The sequence below is a fragment of the Centroberyx gerrardi genome, chromosome 6, assembly GCF_048128805.1.
Source record: "Centroberyx gerrardi isolate f3 chromosome 6, fCenGer3.hap1.cur.20231027, whole genome shotgun sequence".
Lineage (NCBI taxonomy): Eukaryota > Metazoa > Chordata > Actinopteri > Beryciformes > Berycidae > Centroberyx > Centroberyx gerrardi.
This window is the reverse complement of record NC_136002.1, coordinates 28025706-28047027: the sequence shown is the minus strand read 5'-3', so window position 1 is coordinate 28047027 and position 21322 is coordinate 28025706. Positions and strand designations below refer to the sequence as shown.

The following is a 21322-nucleotide window of genomic DNA, read 5'->3' as shown; positions in this document are numbered from 1 at the left end:
AAGCTACTCATGACTTCATACTTAATACTATACTGAATGACATTTCCATAATCAGTGATGTTGTGGTACTGTACTTACTTAATATGAGGAAACTATTACCTCCAGTCTGTCATTATCATGTAATCTATGTAGTCTAACAACAGTATAAACAAAAATCAATTATATCTTCAGAAAATCATGAATCTATTCATTTTTCCTTTGAATACCCTTATCTTCATATAGCTCAAACTAGTCTGATACGATTTACTATGATGTATGAACTATGAATTTATATCATAGAGATTTATGTCAGCCTTAAAAAGGGGGATAAATTCCGCAAATGCATAAAAAGATAGGTAATTGAGTTTAGGTGGGTTTACCCTCCACTGAATCCCTGGCCATAATATTTTATGTCTCTGTATATCACATGGTATTTTTAGGAAAAAGTTAAAGACACATCTTTTTAATCTGGCTTTTAATTAAGTTTATTCTATATTTTATGTTCATATTCCTCTTTCTTCTCAGTCTTTTAGTCTTAATAACCTGTTTATCCTGTTTTACTCTTTTATTTTGCATCAACTATTTTACTGCTTGTTAAGTATTTATGTTAACAAGTAGTTATGTTTTAACTGTCTTATTTTATTTCCTGTTTTTATTTATTATCATGTGAAGCATTTTAGGCTACAATTCTGTATGAAAGGTGCTATACAAATTAAGTTTATTATCATTATTATTAGTAGTAGCCTAGTTGTAGCAGTAGTAGTAGTAAGTAAATAAAGTTTAGCACCTTTTACAGAGCAAAGTCACAAAGTGCTTCACAAGAGTAAAATAGTTAAAATAAGACCAGAAAAAGTAGAAATAGTAGTAGCAGTAGTAGTATCAATATGTATATCAATATATGGGAATGACGCAGTGTAAATCTGCCTGTATCTTCCAGCAGAAGAAGAAGATGTCAGGACAGCAGCCGGGGCGGGCTCGCTCACCTGAGCCAGCTGCGGCAGCAGCACCTGGCTCGGGTTACAGCGGAGCAGCGGAGCAGAGAGGGGGCTGGACTAGGAGCCAAAATAACTCCACTCAGTACGCAGCTATGACTAAATGTCTGGAGCCGCCGCCACAAGAGAGAGAGACAGACTGATCAGACCGACTTCAGGGGGAAAATAACTTGGTCAGGGCTCAGTCTCACTCTTGAGTTTTGAACTGAAGAACAAAGGTCTCCTTCATAAGGTAAGGAGGTTTTTAACTCGCCTCGTAGCCTACGCAGCTCTCACTGCGTGGGATAATGTATGAAGTCAAGGATTATTGTTGTTCCGTATATTCTGTTTTATTGATAAGGTTTGAATTATGTTGCTTCAGTAGGTGTATTTTACTTTTGAGTCTGTCACTGCTCCAAAGTATATGATATGAATACTTTTTTTTTCTTGTGTAGATTTCTCTCTATGTTTCCTTAGTTCATTGTAAGAGGACTTGAATGCGAGGAGGAGCTTGTTCTCAAACTAATGAAAATCAGATGTTTCCATTTCTGCCTGCTCTGCCTCAGTCCACACAGCCAGTAGGAAGGAAAGAGAGGGAGGAAGGCTTACATGCTCCAGCCAGCTGCTGGACATGGATGTGCAGTAAAGTGCCATTCACTAACAATGACCTAAAACTGTCAGTCATAAAACTTACAGCCCTCTGTAGTCTGGTATAGCCCCTTTACCCCTAAACCATGAAAAATCACTGTAATATATCCTACAGATATCAGATATAATGTCCTATGATATTCCTATAGGGAGCTATACTGTGTCTGTTGTACACAATAATGAGTTTATGGTTGACCTTATCGCACTTTATGATATTTTTATGATATCTGCTGTTTTACAATAGGATGTTCTAGGGCTGGGCGATAATTCAATATTATCGTTTATCGTCTTTCAGTGGAATCATATCGTGATGATATGAAGATATTTTGATATCGTGACACACATTTCTGCTGTCTGAATTGATGATGACAAGCAAATTTTACTTAAAAACTCTCATAAAATGAGGTAGGCTATGGTAGGAATATTATTTGAATATTTCTGTTTTGTTTGACATCACACCTAACATTAGCATTCGGTTCAATGAGATGAACATTAATTTGATTATTTAAGGTGATTTTGCATACATGAACCATATCGTGATATATATTGATATCGAGAAAAATCCTTATGATAATCATGATATTGATTTCAACCATATCGCCCAGCCCTACGATGTCCTATAGTGTAATATTGTGACCTTTAGTAGCTGCATTATATTTTAGTGTTGCTGTGATATTTCTACAGTATCCTTCTCCACATAAAAAGGCAGTGGAAATAAATCGGGTCAGAAAACTTCAAATAGAAAAGGTGGAAAAGCATATAATGCACAAAACAAGAAGTGTATTTGCTGTAAATAGTGCTAACAAATCCAAGCACTTCAAAGCAATAAATGAACACAAATAAAGGCTAATAGGTTCAGCAGCTACTCAGATGCAATGTGTTTCAAGCTTGATGCTCTTCCTCAGCCAAACAGTATCCTTCTAACATTTATTACAGGATTACTGGAGTTATTTCTCATAGCATTTCTTATGACTGGAAGTTATGAAACGTGAAACAATTATTTGTTCTACTTAATAGCTAGGTTGTTCAGTAGAGATCTGCAGAGTGACAGCAAACCAAACTTTGTCATAACAAGATGTGAATGGCATTTCTCCAGCAGTGTGAACCGGGTCTTGTTTTAAAAACCAGCTGGGCAGCATTGTGTGATACACTTGCTGTAACCTGTTATCAGATTTATTGTTGGTACTGTAAGTCTGTCACTGCCAGCAGAACACCTGTGGATGTGATTTTCCCCTGCATGCACACACACACACACACACACACACACACACACATTTGTCACATAGCAGTGGCCCCCTGCACTGCTCTCTCTGCACCTCAGCTGAGTGTGACACAGTGTTTGGGCTTTAGGTGTAGCGTGTAACTCGCCAGGAATGCCACTCTGTTATGTTGTGTTGCACCGGGAGATTCCCGAGTCACATGCTAGAGAACAGTAGCAGGGAAGAAGATAGCTGGCATAGTGTTAGAAGCCACACGGACAAATGAGTCTGCAGCGCCACAAACAAACACAGGACCGTAAACAATTTGTACTGTGTTAAGGGATTAGTTGTTATCATAATGAGGCTCCGGTAATATGCTTTAGTTCATATACCATTATTCCTGCTGCACCCTGGTCTGCAGATAATTGTCATCCTGCATTTGAAGATCAATGGAGCTGCTTTGTGTAAGGCTGTTTTCTTTGGCAGTGACAGTTGCTGTGGTGAATGGAATGTGCTACAGGTGTGTGTGTGTGTGTGTGTGTGTGTGTGCTCGTTGATGTGTTTATGTAGGTAGAAAGGTTAGGCATTTCAATGACTAGCTAGAAGAGGTCTGGGTGTCAGCGTTATAAAAAAAGTAAGTGGGTGGAGTGCGTTGGGTAGGGACAGTCTGTGTCAGAGAGTCATGCTGTTAAGGTTTGGAGGCAGAAGACATGATTAACCTGTGAGCAACTTGGGCTAGGCCATCTATTTCATCATACTGTAAAACTGATCACTTAATAGAACCGAAGTTGACTAATTTAGGCGAGAAACAACAACTAGCCGCCACTGTGTGTTGCTTCCTGGCAGTATTATCAAATCAGACTTGAGGCAGTATTCTTTGGAGACACTTTTCTGGAAGCGTTCCTTTTCTGCAGTGCCGGCAGACAATGCAGAAGAAAAGACACAAAAACACCGGGTTAATAATTCTCTTCCCTAGAGCGCAGTGACACAGATTCCTGATATTTTACCCAATAATTACACAGCACCTCCTACCTGCATTTACTCAATTCGCTTTGACCTTAATCTCCTGTCAGAATCCCGACATCCATCACATGAGATAGTGGTGGGCCAATGTAAAGAGTGCGTCAAATATTTACTTACTTTGGCAATGGACTGTGGCATGACTGAATGCTCTGCTGGGAATTTAGAGCACTGAATCCAAATCAAGCTGAGCAAGAGCAAATAAAGAAGCTTGTGCTGAATTGCGTTTTAATAGCAGGACCCATGCTTTTCACTGCTTCCCCTCTAAACCCAGCAGTGTCGATCTGCAGGAGTTTTATGGGTTTTATACACACCTGTGGGACATCTTTTAGTTTTGGGTTGTCTGTGTGATTCAGTACAGCCAGATCGGGGTCTTAGAGATGACTCAGGTTCCACAACAAAGAGAGAAAAAGGCATAGAGAACCGTTCACTTTTTATCATTCAGTCTCAGCCAAGTTCCCTGCCTGGAGTGAATGGGGAGACAGAGCGAGGCAGATCTGGAGAAAGGATATGAAGGAGGGGCAGATGATACCGAAACAGGAGAGGGAGGAAATGAATGGAGTCATGGATGGGAAGGAGGAGGTCAGCAGAAACCACCGAATCAGTCAGATGTGTAATCGTCATTTGTCGGTGAAGAACATGAGAGGGAGGGAGGGACTGCTTGTCGTCGTGGACAGACACACCCTGCCATTCTGCCTAGACTAATGATTATTGTCCTTAATCTTTAAATCTCCTTTTTACTTCCCACAGTGATCTCTGTGCTTATCTGACTGCCAGTTACACAGTTTCCAAGTTACCAAGTTTTTAAGGTCAAAACAAAGCTTTCAAACTAAATAAAAACATACAAAAGTGGTAGCTATTAATTGTAGAAGTCCTCCTTTATGTTTTTATCCTGCATCTTTCTGGCATTAGTAGTATAGACAATTAATTCTTGAATGCTATAAGGTTGAACCAACTTAGTAAACTGCAACGTAAACACTCTAGTGTCTCTCAAATGATTAGTTACCAGACCATTCAAGGAACTGAAAAGAGAGTAATAGTGTATTTTACCAAGCAATTGCTCTTGAAGATGCAGTCCACTTTAAGTTTGATGGTTTAAATTTGATGGTTTTAAGATGATTCATGTTTCTAAATTTCATTATTTATATTGTGTGCATTCATAGTTATAGACAGTAGAGGTTGTGTACTTTCATGTGTAACAGTTACACTCCAATTGATACCTAATGCCTGACCTAATGACAACTGGCTGTACATTGGCTGTTCAAAGAAATTCAAAATTCACTAATATGGTTCTTAGACTGAAGCCTTCATTTTACTCAGTCTTTACCTTGGCTGTTTAGTTTATCTTAGTTTATTTGCACAGCGATAAAATAGCCTGATAAGAAAAACACAGAAAGAGGAGATGCAAATGAGCAACTCATGATGTAGCTGAGATAAAAATTAAAAAAAAACCAAGGGGCTTATAAAAACTCCTCACCTCAAAATCAGAATCAGAATCAGAAACTTTTATTTGCCAGATGTTGTACAGATAGATAGATAGCTGATTTTTAATAATGTGTTGTGCACCACTGCATGGGTTTACTAGACACAGAGACGTTACGTTCCACCAAACAAAAAGAACCAGAAACAAATAATAATCAAAACATACAAATCAAAGTCATACATTCAAATAAACAGCTTCTCCATTCTCAGTTTCCATGCTTTCCCAATGAAAGTGGCCACGCTAAAAACTTCCTCTCTGACTACCAACTTAACCTATAACCAGAACAGCTCAGGCTTCTTGTTTTGCATTTTCTCAAATAAAAGCAGTCTTAGTTCCTCGTTTAACGTACCGTGAAACAAAAAGTGAAATTCATCTTCGACAACACCCAGTTCACATACAGTACATAGTCTCTCCTCCTCATCAGTAGAATTGAACCTGCCCACCTCAGTCGCCAGACAGAGGGTCGCAGTTCTCAACTGGGCACACACAGATCTTCTGGATCCTTCCAAGGGTAAAGTAACATAAGGTTCTGGACTATACATGTTTTTAATTTGATTATATGTTATACGTTTTGGTTTGAGCCAGATGTCAGTAGCCGATTTTTCTTTATAGTCGAGAAATAACCTGTGCTTAATATGGTGAACGCTACATCCTAAACCATTTCTGAAAATATATTGCTGGTCAGCTTCACTGAAAACAACATTCAGCCAAAACACTAATGCCCTCTTCAAACGTTAAATGTTCATCCAAAGTAAATCCAAGGTATTTATATGAGCTGGTATATGCTAATGACATAGCTTCAGCATGAAAATTAAAGGTGCTTCTACCTACTCTCGTTTTTCTGAAGTGCATGATTTGAGTTTTTCCCCGATTAATCGATAATCTCCATTTCCTACCCCAGAGATTAACAGTATTTAGCATGTTCTGCAACTCCGCCTCTGTCCTTGCTAGGAGTGCTATGTCATCAGCGTATAACAGGATATTCAGCTTCACATCACCTATTTGCAATCCATGGTTTTTACTTTTAATTTGCTGGGTTAAATCATTAAAATACAGAGCAAAAAGGGTAGGAGAGAGAACATCTCCTTGTTTGCCTCCATATGGGGTAGAAAACCACCCAGTCTTCATATCATTCACCTGCACACAACACGCTTTAATGGCTTTATAAAATTTTCCATCCACACCAGCCGAGATAAGTTTAAACGCTTTTTGAAAGTCAATAAAACATACAAAAGTAGATTTTACCCTCAGAGATCCTAGCTCTAATTACAGTATTCTCACAGTATAAATATGATCTAAACAAGATCTGTGTTTTCTGAATCCATTCTGCTCATCCACAAGTATACAAGGAATTTCTCTCAAAACTAAAAAAAGAAACACATAAATAACACAAACAACAAAAAATAAGATGACAAACAAAGACACAAATAAACTGTAGAACTCCAGAATCTAAATAACAGAACACAACATGGTGGAAAACAACAGAACGACAAGAAGATGCATGAAATGTCAAAGGAAACGAGGTCATGTTACTTCACATTGGCCCAACACAACACTGTGTTAGCACTTAATGAAAACTGTTTTCATACTATGTGTGTTGTTACACCCTTGTTTTCATTGGGTGTTTGCACAGTATGTTTACTTACAACACCTTTCCATTGGTTAATACACATGTTAACACAATACAGCCAGTGTAAAGAGAAAACACTAGAAGGGCACTCGGAGAGCGCAGACCTCCGCCAAGGTTCGTGCTATTATTGCTTGTTCGTGAGTCGGATCCGGATCCGCTCCAAAATTGAATGGGTTCTTCCTTGGGCCATGCTATACCCTTCCACCAAGTTTCATGAAAATCGGGCCAGTAGTTTTTCCCTAATCCTGCTAACAGACAAACAAACAAACAAACAAACAAACGGCACCGAAAACATAACCTCCTTGGCGGAGGTAATAAAGTAACAAACGAATGAATGAATGAATGAATGAATGAATGAATGACTGAAACAAACAAACAAATGAATGAATGGATGAATGAATGAATGAAACAAACAAACAAATAAATAAATGAATGAATGAATGAAGAAACAAAACAAAACAAAACAAAACAAAACAAAACAAAATAACCCTAATGTAGGCAATGAAATCATAAGTCCTCTGGCTTCAGTGGTGTATCAACAGTGCACCACACTGAGTTAAGTTACACAACAGAGTAACTCCTTGAAGAACCAGTGAAGGGAAAACAGTCATGCAAAAGAACGCAGAAGAAGGTGAGAGTGCAGCAGGGAGGGAAGGGGCGGGGTCGACGAACTGCTGGGCAGGAAGGGGAGAGTTTAGTGAGCGAGTGATCGACCTGACCTGTGTGACTCAGAGAGAGAGAGAGAGAGAGAGAGAGAGAGAAGGAAATCTTTTTTGTGTGTGCTGCTCTTGACAAACAGAGATAAGCTGAACAGGAGCCGTCCCAGGCGGCGCTTGAATGCCTCACAGGGAGGCGTGGTGTGGAATGTGAGACCTGGTGTGACTCTACCAAGCCTCTGCTACAGCACACACAGTCTGGGATGGTTATTGTCTGACGGTACTATTGTGTGTGTGTGTGTGTGTGTGTGTGTGTGTGTGTGTGTGTGTGTGTGTGTGAATCGGACGGGAAAGGCGGGAATGATGACCTTAGATATAATACATATTTTCCTCTGTAACCTGACTAATATTAGACTGGTGCTGGGGGCTAATCCAGGCGCTAAGTGGGATAAGTACCGTCAGATATTGTAGGCTGAGGTCGGTCTGCTTTTAAAGTCTCCATGAAATGAACTCCCATTACTTTTACTTACTGGAAAACACTGGAAGTATCTTTAACGGTGACCTCATGCTGTACCAGTAGGCGTGAATATGAATTCCAACCAATAAAACCATCAGAGATTTTTGAACAGTCCCGTCTCTCCCTCCCAGCAAATAAAACCGCCTTTCTCTCCCTGACTGATATTCCATTGGTTTAGATTTTTGAATGGTAATAATAATAATAATAATAATAATAATAAACTTTATTTGTATAGCACCTTTCTGAAAAGAGAGTTTGCAAAGTGCTTTACAGAAAACAAGAGAAACAACTCCAAAAAGAAAGGCAGGCAGCAATACAGAAGACAGACAGTAATAGAAAGCACAGGGCAAAAAACACAAGATTTAAAACAGGATAAAACAATTACATAAAGGCCAGTCTGTAGAAGTATGTCTTGAGAAGTGATTTGAAAGAAGACACAATGATCCCTCACTGTTTTGTCCCGCCCCAACATCCTGTTTCAACAGGAAACTCAAATCAAGGAAGTAAAGATGCCGTTTCATCTCATTCTAATGTAAAAATGCACCCGTCTTATCCTCTTATCCGCCTAAATCACCAAGTGGGGCTGCAGCAGAGAAGAGCATCATCCCCTCTAATTGAGATGATGTAGATTTGCCCTATTTGCCCAAATTAGATTCTGGTGCCGAATCGAAACGTAAAGCAAAGCAAAATACAAAATTAGAAACAGCAATTTCTCAACCAACAGCAGCCTCAATAGTGTGTGAAACACAACTGCCGCTCCAACAGCTTTTTTTAATCATTATCATTATCACTCTCTGCTCCTTCACCTACACAGCACAGAGAACCCGCTTTTCTGGCCGTTGTTGAACGTCATCCTGGGAAACAGGGAATCACTAATTGACATCAAAGTAGATGAGGCATGGCTGAGGTGAAAGTGGGCACACCAACAAGTAAATTACAACATTTCATCACAAAAAAAAACTCCTGGAATGCGCTGAACATCACAAACTGATGATATGTGACAGTGTAAGAGCATCCGAGTTTGGATTTTTCCTTTAAGTAGCAAATATACCCAAAGAAACTTGGGTATGTTTGTGGCTCACACAAATGTGGAGTGGTGCAAAGCTGTTGAGTCATCAGTGACGCTTGGTAGATTCTCTGTTTCCCCTGTCCTCACTTTCTGTCTGTCTGTCTGTCTGTCTGTCTAACTGACTGGTATGTATATTATTAATTAGACACAGGCAGGATTGCAGTAAATGAGGGACAGGTGAGAGAATATTTGGATAAACTGCCAGCAAGTACACAGATTTTAATGCAATTTTGGCACATTTATGAGCCCCAACATGGACGGAAAGAACCTTTCTTAGGTTTAGACCAACAGAAATCAAACCAGAAATGGATAATTGTGAAGAATTATATCCCATTTATTATGTTAATAGATGCAGTCAATGTCATTTTCACTCATTATTAGACATACAGAGCATTTTCTGCATTTATACATAATTTGAGTAGCTCTGTGCTCCCAGTCTGGACTAACCCACCTGTTGGCCTACCCAGCTGTCTGGAGTATCAGTGTAACCTGTCATCCAGTAGACTAGCCGTGTGCTGCACCTGTCTCTCTGTGTGTCTGAAGCCGGCTTTCAGAGAGACCAGTCATCTATGATGCTAAGCTGGAACACCTGGCTTTATAGATACTGGGGGGTGAATCAGCGAGAAGAGCGGACAGCTGTTCCCAGCAGCCCAGGGTGTGGAGTCGAGGGGGCCACAACACGCTGAGATGTGACTTTGCAGATAAATGTTTTTAAAGCATGCCTGCAAGGTTTTTTTTACAGTTGCTGAGGTATGAGGAAAGTGTGGCTTGTTTAGACATGAAGGGCATTTTTATTTCTTCATTCTGGTTATGAAACCACAAAAGGTTGACGCTCCCTCACACAGAGAGCCTGAGGGGAGCCAGCAGAGGGAGAGAGAGGGAGGGAGGGAGGGAGGGAGAGGGTGCAGGGTGAAAGACTCCCCGTTCACAGCTTGGAGACACAGCAGCTCCTAATTTTATCATATTAAACTTTGAGCTAAAGGCTGAGTGGAATGGAATGGGAAGAACTCAGAGGGCAGAAGGCCAGGTCTATTCATGCGAATCTTTGAGCTGCTGTGTTTTACGAGAAGAGTAGCGTGTCGAGTCCTGTAAAAGTGACTAAGGTGCTAAATGCAAATTCATCTCATGAGGTTGTGAAGCCGTGTCAGTTTGAAACGAACTTGGTCTGGGACTTTTGCCCTAATAGCTTTGGTGTGTTTTCTTTCTTTTCGTTGTTTTTTTTTTTTTCAGGAGCCGGACGCTGCAACGTCACAGCCATGAGCTCTCAGACGGGCTATGGCAGCAGCATGCTGTGTAAGTGTGCAACGTGTTTCATCACATCCTTGTTTTTCTTTTTGCTCCATGAGAAAACCACATGGGGGGACTATGCCATACTAATGGTCTGTGATACTTGTGTTGTTTATATCCAGTCCAGTCCATGAATGATGACCTGAACGCCTCCCTGGCTACAGCAGATGAGTTATCCAGAGAGTTCAACTCCCTGCTGCAGGAGGCTTCTTCCAGCAACAATGCAAAGTCTGGGTCTCAGGTACACACACACATCTGTCTGTTTGTATCAGTGATATACTATATAGTGTGTGTATGTTTGTATGTGTCTGTGTGTGTACAAAATGTGTGTGCATTTCCTGTTCTGTCCCATCCTGACCTGTGTTCCAGAGTTGGGGAAATTCATGAATTGAATTGAGAATACATGTTAAACTCCAATTCAATTCCTGCAGTTGGAGTTGGAATGTGAATGTCACCCAGCTCTAAGGAAACAGAATTGGAATTGAATTGGAATGACAGGAAACAGAATTGAATTCTATTAAATTCCATGAAATTCCACTTCTAAGAGAGTTTGTCTTCTCGCTAAACATTATGAATCAGATAAAAGACAGTTAAACAAATCAAATACATTCAATCATAATGTATGGATTATGATAGCATGTTATGCATCAAATACCACCTGCAAGGTACCTTTAACATTTTATAATATTCAGTATTGATAATATATAACACTATGTGTAATCTCAGATATGTGGTAAGGAAAAAAAAAAACATGGAGTTTCACAGAATTTCATTGAATTGAATTAAATTTCCAGTTCTGTTTTTTTCAATTTCTGATTGCAAGTCCTCAATTGAATTGGATGAGTTCATTCCTGAACTGACCCCCGCTCTGCTGTGTTCTCCCTGCAGACCGGCTCTCTGATCTCCAGAGAGAAGCCTCAGTTCAGCCTGTCCAGCTCCTCCACCTCCGCCTCCCTCAGTCCCAGGGATTCAGGTGGCAGCAGTCACGACAGCACCAGCTCCATGCCTTACTCCCCGAGCTCAACAGCCTCTCGTTCCATGGACTCCATCGTCTCCAGCACTAAAACCCCCCCGTACTCCCCTGTCTTCTCCCCCAACCCGCTCACATCCCCCCAGGCCCGCAGGGACGGACACTCTCCGCTCCCCCACCTCGGACCCGACACTTACTCGTACGGTCAGATGAGCCCCAAACATTCGCCTCGTACCCAGAGGCGTGCCTCCCCCTCTCGTTACAACAGGAGCCCGCGAGGCTCGGTCAGTTACATGGAGCGGAGCCCCTCCCCGACCCCCACGGCTGCTTCTTTTGACCAGTTGCCCCGGTCCGCTCCGCTGCACTCCTCCTCCAACCTGCTGAGCCCTTACGACAGCAGCCAGATGGGCCGAAGGTCCCCGCGGCCGGACAGAAGCCCCTCCCCCCGCCCTTTCAATCATCCCTTGTCCAGCACGCTGCCCCGGAATTTTGGCGGGTTCGTGCAAGCTGGTGAGTGGCTTTAGTGATCCAGTGTTTTACTGTCTCTCCAGCGTCTGCCTGATCTAAATGCTGTTTCAGAGGCTTTTTCACTCTTTCAAGAATAAAAATCTGGGGTAAACATCGGTCTGTGACTGTACAGTTTGATACAGACAGTAGAAACTGATTAACTAGCTCAAAGGCAACCGTATGGAAGCCCAGAATGGCAATGCAAGAAAAAAAAATGTACTGCCAAATTTTAAGTTCATCTCATCCAAACAACTTAGTAACTCGTCCGGACGAGATAAACTTAAATAAACATGTTTTTTTCATCTTGCCTTTCAGGGCTTCTGTCGTACAACCGAAAATAAAAAAAACATTTAATCCAGTGGCTCTCAACCTTTAAACGACCCCTTAAAACGAAGCGATGCCTACTTGCAACCCCCATCGCAGGCTGCATATGCAGAGTGGCGAACAGTTCACCCAAAAAATGATTTTCCCTTTTCAGGTCATTTCATTTGATTATCAGAAGAGGCCGAGAGGCTTAAAGCTATTCAGTATTTCACAAGAAAAAAGCAAAGATACAAGAAAAAACAGAATAATTACTCATGATAATAAACTTGTATAGTAGAAATATGTTTTTTTCCTATCCCATAAATCATCTCGCGATCCCCCCAAAATTATCTCCCAGCCCCCAGTTTGAGAACCGCTGATTTAATCTGCTATTGAGTCTTAAAATCTTGGAGTAAAATAATTTAATTTATCTCATTTATCTTCATTTGTCTCCAGTGCACATTAACTTTTCAAGAAGTGTCTGTAACAGAGTTTCCTCTACCACTGAATCGGTGCATTGGGTCACTTTTCCTGAAGAAGCTGCCAACCCACCTACAAGACTTTCATTATTCTGGGTTTCAATGGAGGGTTTTAGTTTCAGAGGTTTTTCCGTCGTTACACAAATAAAATTCTGGAGGGAAACACTGGCCTGTAACCTTGGGAGTGTCAAGACTTTATTGAATTTTTTTGGGTCATTTGCTCAACATGCTTGCAACCCAGTTTGTACTATTCTTTCTAAGCTTCCTTCTTCCTTTCTGTCACTCACTCTCTCTCTCTCTCTCTCTCTCTCTCTCTCTCTCTCTCTCTCTCAGATGAGGGCGTGCAGCGGCAAAAGAGCCCTGGCAAGTGGAATGAGACAGATCTGGACGCGTCCTACGAGAGGAAACCTCACCACACCTACGAAAGTTAGTCTGCATGACTGCTGCTCATTTACATTCAGGCAGATGAAAGACGGCATTGTTAATTCAACTTTTACTTTGTGTGCAGAGTCGTAGCGTTAGTACAGGGCAAACAATTTAAGCGCTCAGGAACTTTGGCTCTCTGCCACCGGCGCCCAGTGTGTGTTCTCTGTTTTTTAACTTAGCACCTTCCTGTTGCAGAGACAGAGTGGCTGAGGCCGTCGGTGCCAAAAAGCAACTGGAGGGAATCCAACCTGGACGGTCCTCCTCCGGCCCCCAGCGCCAAAAAGGTGTGTGGTGTTGATGGAGAGATAGATCAAATAAGTACTGTGAGAGTTTTGCTTTTATGACTTTTATCTTGGCTCAAATGTTCTTTCCCGCATTTGTAAGTAATCCACGTTCACAACGTTAACTAAAATGGCGCACCATTCCCTCTTTGAGTCCTTGAGAAACTGCAGATATCTACCTAAACAGGAGGTACCACTAGCCTGGCATTGTTTTTCACAGATAAGAACAGGGTGAAATGGCCAACAGAATGTTAGTAGAGTATTTTTTAGAGAAGATAGATGAAACAGGAAAAACTGTGCTCGAAAAATATTTTTACAGCTTCAGATAGCGTCAAATAGCTCACGAAGGAGTGGTGCACATGCCTAGAAGCCTAGAATTAGGATCCAATCTTTGGCAATCTGCAGGCACTCTTGCTCAAATATGGAAGAAAAACTTCCCCAAGTCTTGTGGTCGAAACCAGTCAGCTGTTCTTAATATGTATCCTAGATATACCATCACAATAGAGGCTTTTTAACTACAGTATATCCACTGTTCCCTCTGTCTGCAGACTAGTTTAAGATCGGATCCTAACTCTCATTTCTTTATTAAGGGATATACACACAGAGTGATTTATTTTATGACATAAAGCTGCTGCCTTTTTCCCCGTGCAGGCTTAGGTGTGAGAATAGCAAGCATGCTTTCTTTTTTTTTCTTTGATTTACTGAGCTCATCCCCTTTTACTGTTTGTCTCCGCCTCTCCAGGATTCTCGCTCTCGACCTCTCCAGCCTTCCCATGGATCTCTCCCCCGTAACGCCCGTATATCGGTTCCTCCAGACGTTACGTCCCCGGCCCACTCCCCCTACCACGCTCAGCCCATCATCTCCCGTATTTCCATCCCCCCCGCTTCCGCCCAGACCCGCCAGCGCAGGCCCATCCCTCTGTCTGTCATCATGCGTCTGCAGAACCCCCACTGGGCCGTGGGGCCGACCCACCACCCCAGAGTCCTGGGAGGAGACGGAGACATGCTGCCTTACCTGCCGGCCGTACCGCTGCCCAGAGAGTTCCTGCCCCAGCCCCTCCTCCAGCCACAGCCCCCCCCACCCGAGCTGAGGCAGCCGGCCATATACAGTGAAGGTATGGAAACACATCACCGGTGGTGGAGAGAGTACTAGAGTTTCCTACTCAAGTTGAAGTACTGTTACTTTGCTGATATTTTACTTAAGTAGAAGTGAAAGTACTAGTGTAAAAATCTACTAGCTCATTTAAAATGTACTCAGAGTAAAAGTTACTTTTACTTTTTAGAAAAGAGAATGTTGTTACATGTGATCTTTTCCATGTGATTCTAAAAGGACGAGAGGACAGAGTTCAAACTAGATTCTTTTAATTCTAAAAATTCAAAATTACGCAATAAAATAAAGCCAGATTACTCTTCTCTTCTTCGCTGACTGACTGTTCACTGTGAATGGCTCTACAATTTACAATGGTCCAGTTTCTGTTGCTTAAGGAGAGAGTACAAAATCTGTACTCTGTAATGGATGTCATTTAAAATTCAGTGAAGTGCAATAGGAGGAAAAAAACACTTAAGTAAAAGTAAAATTACTGACTTTAAAAAATACAGTCAATTACTGTAACGTGAGTGAATGTAATTAGTTACTTCCACCCTTGCACGTCACACATCTGCCCACACACTCTGTTACACTTTCCTGCAATAGATTTGTGTTCACAGGATCTTTGTTAATTAAGCTAATTTTGCTGCATCTGTGGTTTGGTCTCCGTCTCTGCAGTGCTGAAAGCGGGGGACGTAGATGCAGAGTTAGAGCGGCTGGACCTTATTCATCATCACATTCCTGTGATTTCTGAGACTCCCAGCATGTCAGAGGGGGGTATGGAGGCGGCCCCCGCCCCCGCCCCCCGGCCCCTCAGCCCCACCAGGCTGCAGCCGGTTGTGGCCCCCGAGGCCCAGAGCCAGGAGATCCCCGACCTGGAGGAGCTGCTCCGTATCCGGGCGGAAATCCCCCGAGCGCTGAAGAGACGGGGCTCCGTGGATCTGTCCCAGCCGCTGAAGAAGGTCTCCCACTACCAGCCCAACCAGTACAAGCATCTCATCAACAAGCTTTTCCGCAGGAAGGGCCTCCGGCAGAAGGGGGAGCAAGGGAGCGAGACCAGCAGCTCCTCAGAGGGAGAGGACAGCGCCACACCTCCTTCCCCCTTCCCCGTGCCGCAGACATCCACACCGCTCCCCCATGACCACAGAGTAAGACATGAGCTTGTAGATAATGTAATAAATGCCTGATAATGCAATAACTTACAAAATGTAATAAAATAACCCCTCTAAATGGGCTGAAATTATAATAAAACCTGTGAATGTAATAAGTTGCTGGAGTAATATTACAGTATTACAGTATTACATTAATTAATTACATCATCTGGAAGTTATTATCAGTTGCTGCAAAGCTGTTAATGTTACATTTCAGTCTTTAAATCCCTTTAGTGGAAGAAGTTCCCAAAAAAAGTGCTTTATTTGATGTAAGTTGTGGTTCTGTTTGTCTCGTCAGAACTACCACTCCATTCTGCGGCGGGCCAGTCGGGAGCGTAGAGGCTCTGGGAGGCGAGCGAGACTCAGTCCGCTGGTCCTGCTGCTGGACGGGTCGCTGGTCGGAGAGCTGGAGACGGTGCAGAGGGCCATGCAGGAGGTGTGTGTGTGTGTGTGTGTGTGTGTGTGTGAGTGCAAGTACTACTAATACTACCACTGCTACCACTAGTACTGCCACTACTACTACTACTATTAATACTACGACTACGAATAATATCTATAATAATACAATTGCCTGTATTGCACTCAAAATAAACCAATTCTTAATAAACCTGAAACATCAATTCATACAAGGAACTTAAATCACATTACAACTAGACAAAAGGTCAAATTGATTTAAAGAAATTTGCACAAAATCCAAAATGTAAAAGACTATATCAGTATATACACATAACATAACTGTACTTTCAGATCCCCTGTAACTTAATATAAAGGTCATGACCCTGACAGCTCCCATCAATAAGTTAGAGAGGGGAAAACTCTTAAACCCAGTGAAATCAGAGTAAACTAAAACAGTAAACTGTGGTGCCAAATGTGCTGCAGTTCTGGATTCTGGCTTTACAAAGTGATGCAAAATATGTTATTTTTAACCTTTATTTTGCCACGGAAGGTTTGCTGAGTATGCATTCCCTTTTTAAGCAAGCCCCTGCTTCACATTCATGCAGAAACACATTTGGAAGTTTCTCAGTGCAGCAGCTTCTGCTGTCGGCCACCGAGCAACTCCAGTGTAGCAGCTGGAGGTGAAGTGCTTGCTGAAGGACACCTCGACTGTAGCTGTTGAAGGAGGGGAGCTCTAGCCCAAGCTCCTAATTGGAATCCACCCTAAAACACTTTAACAGCTGTTGGCAATGTATCGTGCATTTCTGGGCCCATTTTGTTGTTTGGCTGTGTATTTTTATTTTATTCCCACGGATAACTGGCCAAATGTAGACAAGATGACGCCACGCTGAGATATTTTCAGCAGCTACAATGAAGTGTGATAGCAGAAGATTTTCCAGCGATGTAAAACATCAACAGTAAACAGCAGGTTTTGGTGTCAGTCCCTCAGAATCAAAGAGCGAGGGCTTCTTTCTAGAGCCGCCATTTTGCACCAAGAGACGTTCAACAATCACACAGGGAGAAATCCATCGTAGAAGAGGAGAGAGACCAATTTCTCCTCCAACAGTAGCCTCAATAGACCAGAATGCAATGCAGCCACAAGACCAGTGTTTTGAGTAAGGGGCGCGACTAATATTTTCTTGAGTGGAAAAACTGCTCTATGTTATCACTATTGCTATTGCTCTTCACCTACATGTATAACTCACAGCTGAATTCAACAAGTTCAGGCCCGTTCTTTGGCGGTTGTCGAAGGGCATTCTGGGAAATGTAGGAAATCACTAACTGAAGTAGAAGTAGATGAGGCAGGTTTGAGGGAAAAAATAAATCACAACACTTCATCACAAATTAACTCCTGGAAGGTCACACATGGATGATATCTAACAGTGTGAGAGTATCTGAGGATGGATTTTTCCTTTAAGGCGATTAAAGTTTAGCTGATAAACTAACACTGTGTAATGTGTGTTTTCCGCAGATGAATGACCCCAGCCGACCCAATGACGAGGGCATCACTGCCCTTCACAATGCCATCTGTGGAGGCCACTACAATGTGGTGGACTTCCTGGTTCGCATTGGAGCCAATGTCAGTGCGCCGGACAGCCACGGCTGGTAAACACTTCTCTATTCTCCTCCACCTATCCCGTCTCTGTCTCTCTCATTGACTTCTGCCTCCTATGCAAGCTTTGTGTAGTTTAGTGGGTGTACTGTGGCACTAACACAGCCAAGGTTAGGGTTTTGATTCCTATTGGGGCCACATATCCTAAAAATGTATGCATGGCAGTGTGTGGTGTTTCGGATAGAAGCATCCACAAAGACACCTTATATTGTGTCTCTGTGTAGCATTGCTGTCCGTTGTGCCTTGGCTATTTTCACGACACCGAAGTTGTACCACTAGATGTGTTTAATCCCGGTCGGTCCTTGGCCCTGCAGGACTCCGCTGCACTGCGCAGCCTCTTGTAACGACCGTCTGCTGTGTGAGTTTCTGGTGAGGAACGGAGCGGCTGTCATGGCGGTGACGGAGAGCGACGGAGCCACCGCCGCCCAGAAGTGTGATCCTTACGCCGTGGGGTTTGAGGAGTGTGAGAGCTTCCTGAGGGGTGAGGAGATCACACACACACACACATACAACCAGACTACACTGTAAAAGATCATGCAAATCCATCATAGAATATGTTATGTAATTTAGATTTACATATTTACATATTAGGCATTTAGCCTTACTTTGAGTTTCGACAGGTCGTATGACTGTATGACACAATTTGACTGTTGCTGCATCTGTCTTGCACTCTTGACTATTGGTTAATTGTAATTCTGGTTTAAGCCTATTCTACCATTGGAGTCAGTGTAAATTGCCCCAGATAAGAGTGTCACACACACACAAACACACAAAATAGCTGATGCAGCTGAGGAGTAGAATGCTGTAAAATGCTAAAAGTAAAAGAATCATCATGAAACTCAAATCCATCATAAATATGCCATGTAACTTACATTTTAGTCTTTTAGCTGAGTGACAGGACACATCACTGTTGGTGGTACACTTTGGCCCATATGGGTTTTTAAAGGCCGATAGCTGATATTTTGTGCCAATAGTTAATCTTTAAATTTGACCATTTTCATGCCAAAAAAATCCAAATATTCTGTTTTTCCCCCACATTTTTATTCTTCAATCTCTGACACAGTATTTAGACCATGAGACACTAAAACTCTCCACTCCACCTATTCAATGTATTCAATGGTAGGGGAAACGCTGGGATACGTTAAGACTTTAATTGAAGAATTTAACTGAACAATCAAAGGAATAAATAAAATGTGCAATGAAAATAAAATCCCACTGCAGGTTTTCCATGTTTTCATTTAGTTGTGGTCAGGGAGGAGCTTCCATCATAATCAGCAGTGGACGACATGAGTGACTAATATCTGATATTTAATAAAAGGCCAATATCAGCCTGTTATATTGGTCTAACCCCAGCTGATGGACACACCTTACCTGTTGTACGGCTCAAGCCCGTGACATACATTTATTTGCTGTTCCCTGTGCGTGGCGTCAGGTGTGGAGGAGGCCATGGGGGCGGAGAACAGCGGGGTGCTGTACGCTCTGTGGAACTATCCGGCCCAGGCTGCGGACGAGCTGAGCTTCAAAGAGGGAGACATGGTCACCATCCTGCAGAAGCCCGAGGGAGTGGACTGGTGGTGGGCCTCGCTCTGCGGCCGGGAGGGCTTCGTCCCCAACAACTACTTTGGGGTAAGATCCTGATTTCTAACTGAACATTTCAGACCTAACATTCATTTTTACGATTGTGTTTTCACGTTGCAGTTCATAATCCGGTCGCAACAGGAATGTTTATGTTTCTGGGTTGTTGTTTTTCTTTCAGCTTTTCCCGAAGGTTCGACCGAAATCTCTCTGCTAAACGGCCTCTCAATAATCAACACAGTTCACACTGGAGCAGAAGACTCTGGGGCTTTACAGGTCACTGTTTCAGAGGCATCAGATAGAAATGAATGTGTCTGCAAACTCCGAGAAAAGGCTGGGCATGAGAAATGTTTTTTATCAGTCAGTCAAGAAATGTTGAAGGAGAGAGTTCTCAGTATGCATGTTGGCCTCACTGACAAGGGACAGATGTTTGAGAAGGTATCATGTGGATTGGAAGATTTACTATTTTCTATTGTTTATTGGCTCTGCTGTAAGATATTTCTTGCTGGACAAGCTAGAGCTCTCTACTGTGCTAAAACTCTCTCTAGTGAGCTGAACCTGTGTAGCCAAGAGTTAGCCAGGTCCGATCTTGCCTGTCGTTTCACCCAATTGTGTTTCCAGTCACAGCTTGAGATTTCTGACTCACTGGCTGGTTAATAATCTTAGCCGCACAATATCAACAAACATGACGCATGATTGCTTAATTTAGAAACAGAGTTGTCAGCTACATTGAAGAAGCTTCCCAAACTCTTGAATAAAAAAAAGTGTGGTTACGACCAGAAATAGGAATTTCACTCTTTTATAATATTTGTGTCAGATCTGAAAGTCTCTATATACTGTACATATCACTGTGTTTTTTTCGAATGGTTTCTCAGATTTAGTGTTATTTCTTATCATAAGAACAATCGTGTGCCTTAAGCAGGGCAGGAAAGTAACTTTTTCTGACCACAGTAGCTGATGGATTCCAAAAACAGCAGCCATAGTTGCTATTTTACCAGCCAAATATTATTTTTAGAAAATCCAGATGGTGATTGTTGTCTTGCCAATGTGCCTGGTAGACTAGAACAAACAGCCACAGCTAAAATTTAGCAGCATTTGACTGATTTTCCACCCTGGCTTTAACCCCGACCCACAGTTTAGGCCTTCTCAAATATTTTGATGTTGTCTATTTTAAGGAATTCTGTTAAGAAAATGGATTTTTTTTTATCCATGACGGTGTACGCAGATCCTTTTGTGGATGTGTGTGTTTTCACAGTGGGAGAATGAGTGTTTTGTAATGAATTTGTTTTCATAATTGTGTTTTCAGTGCAACTCTTTGGTTGTTAGGGACTGCTGTGCACTTGACCTTTGACCCCCCCGGGGGGAAAGTCAGGACCAAACGGTTAACTGTTCAATAAAGAAATAAAATGTGCCACGTTTTCTGTTGTTTGGTCTGTTGTTTGAAATAATATGGCACGGTGATTATTTGACTTTATGGTGTGAAATGCCCCGTACTGACCAGTAGATGACAGTGCATAATCAAGTATGAATTCAACACCAACATAAAAATCACAATATTTCCAAACTGATATGAAAAAAACTATTCATAAAGGCTCTTTTGTTACACACTATATGCTCTGCATTTTATTAAATTGTCCTAATACTTGAAGCTTTGTTTCCTCCTGTTTGAAGTTACGTATTCTCTTTCTCTTCCTCCCTCTCCCTTCTTTTCACACCACACAGCACCCACCCGACTGCTGCGATTCTAATGAATCAATTAGCTGCACTATTATGTATAAGTATAATAACTGAAAAACTACACACATGATTAATATTTTTTTTAATTAAGTCTGACTCAAGCCTTTTGATCTGCAGACTATCTCTTCCCCGCTGGTGTTGAGAAAACACCAACGCTCGTACGCTTCAGCACAGTCCCAGGGGAAGATTAGTGTCAACATTATCTGAGCAGGACCGCTGCACTCCTGCCACTGTTCTTTAGTTTCATGTAGATACAACGATGATGACATACACCGACATACACACACACACACACACCAA

General features: G+C 42.1%; 1 protein-coding gene across 1 annotated transcript; it reads left to right on the top strand.

Annotated features, from left to right (window-relative positions):
- Window positions 1-1070: 1070 nt before the first annotated feature.
- Window positions 1071-20703, top strand: ppp1r13l (protein phosphatase 1, regulatory subunit 13 like). Its single transcript, XM_071912520.2, has 13 exons — window positions 1071-1203; window positions 10403-10465; window positions 10582-10700; window positions 11348-11939; window positions 13052-13144; window positions 13340-13428; window positions 14168-14540; window positions 15191-15660; window positions 15962-16099; window positions 17570-17703; window positions 18025-18191; window positions 19143-19336; window positions 19467-20703. Exons 2-13 carry the CDS (start codon window positions 10429-10431, stop codon window positions 19500-19502), a joined length of 2442 nt encoding a protein of 813 aa, XP_071768621.2. The 5' UTR covers window positions 1071-1203; window positions 10403-10428; the 3' UTR covers window positions 19503-20703.
- The last annotated feature ends 619 nt before the right edge of the window (window positions 20704-21322 follow it).

What these genes read in the sequence shown, in the direction of transcription:
- ppp1r13l (XM_071912520.2), top strand. Translation starts at nt 10,429, where the DNA reads ATGAGCTCTCAGACGGGCTATGGCAGCAGCATGCTGT. An exon ending in CTATGGCAGCAGCATGCTGT is followed by an intron (nt 10,466 to 10,581) that starts GTAAGTGTGCAA and finishes GTTTATATCCAG; the next exon opens with TCCAGTCCATGAATGATGAC. An exon ending in TCCCCAACAACTACTTTGGG is followed by an intron (nt 19,337 to 19,466) that starts GTAAGATCCTGA and finishes TTTTTCTTTCAG; the next exon opens with CTTTTCCCGAAGGTTCGACC.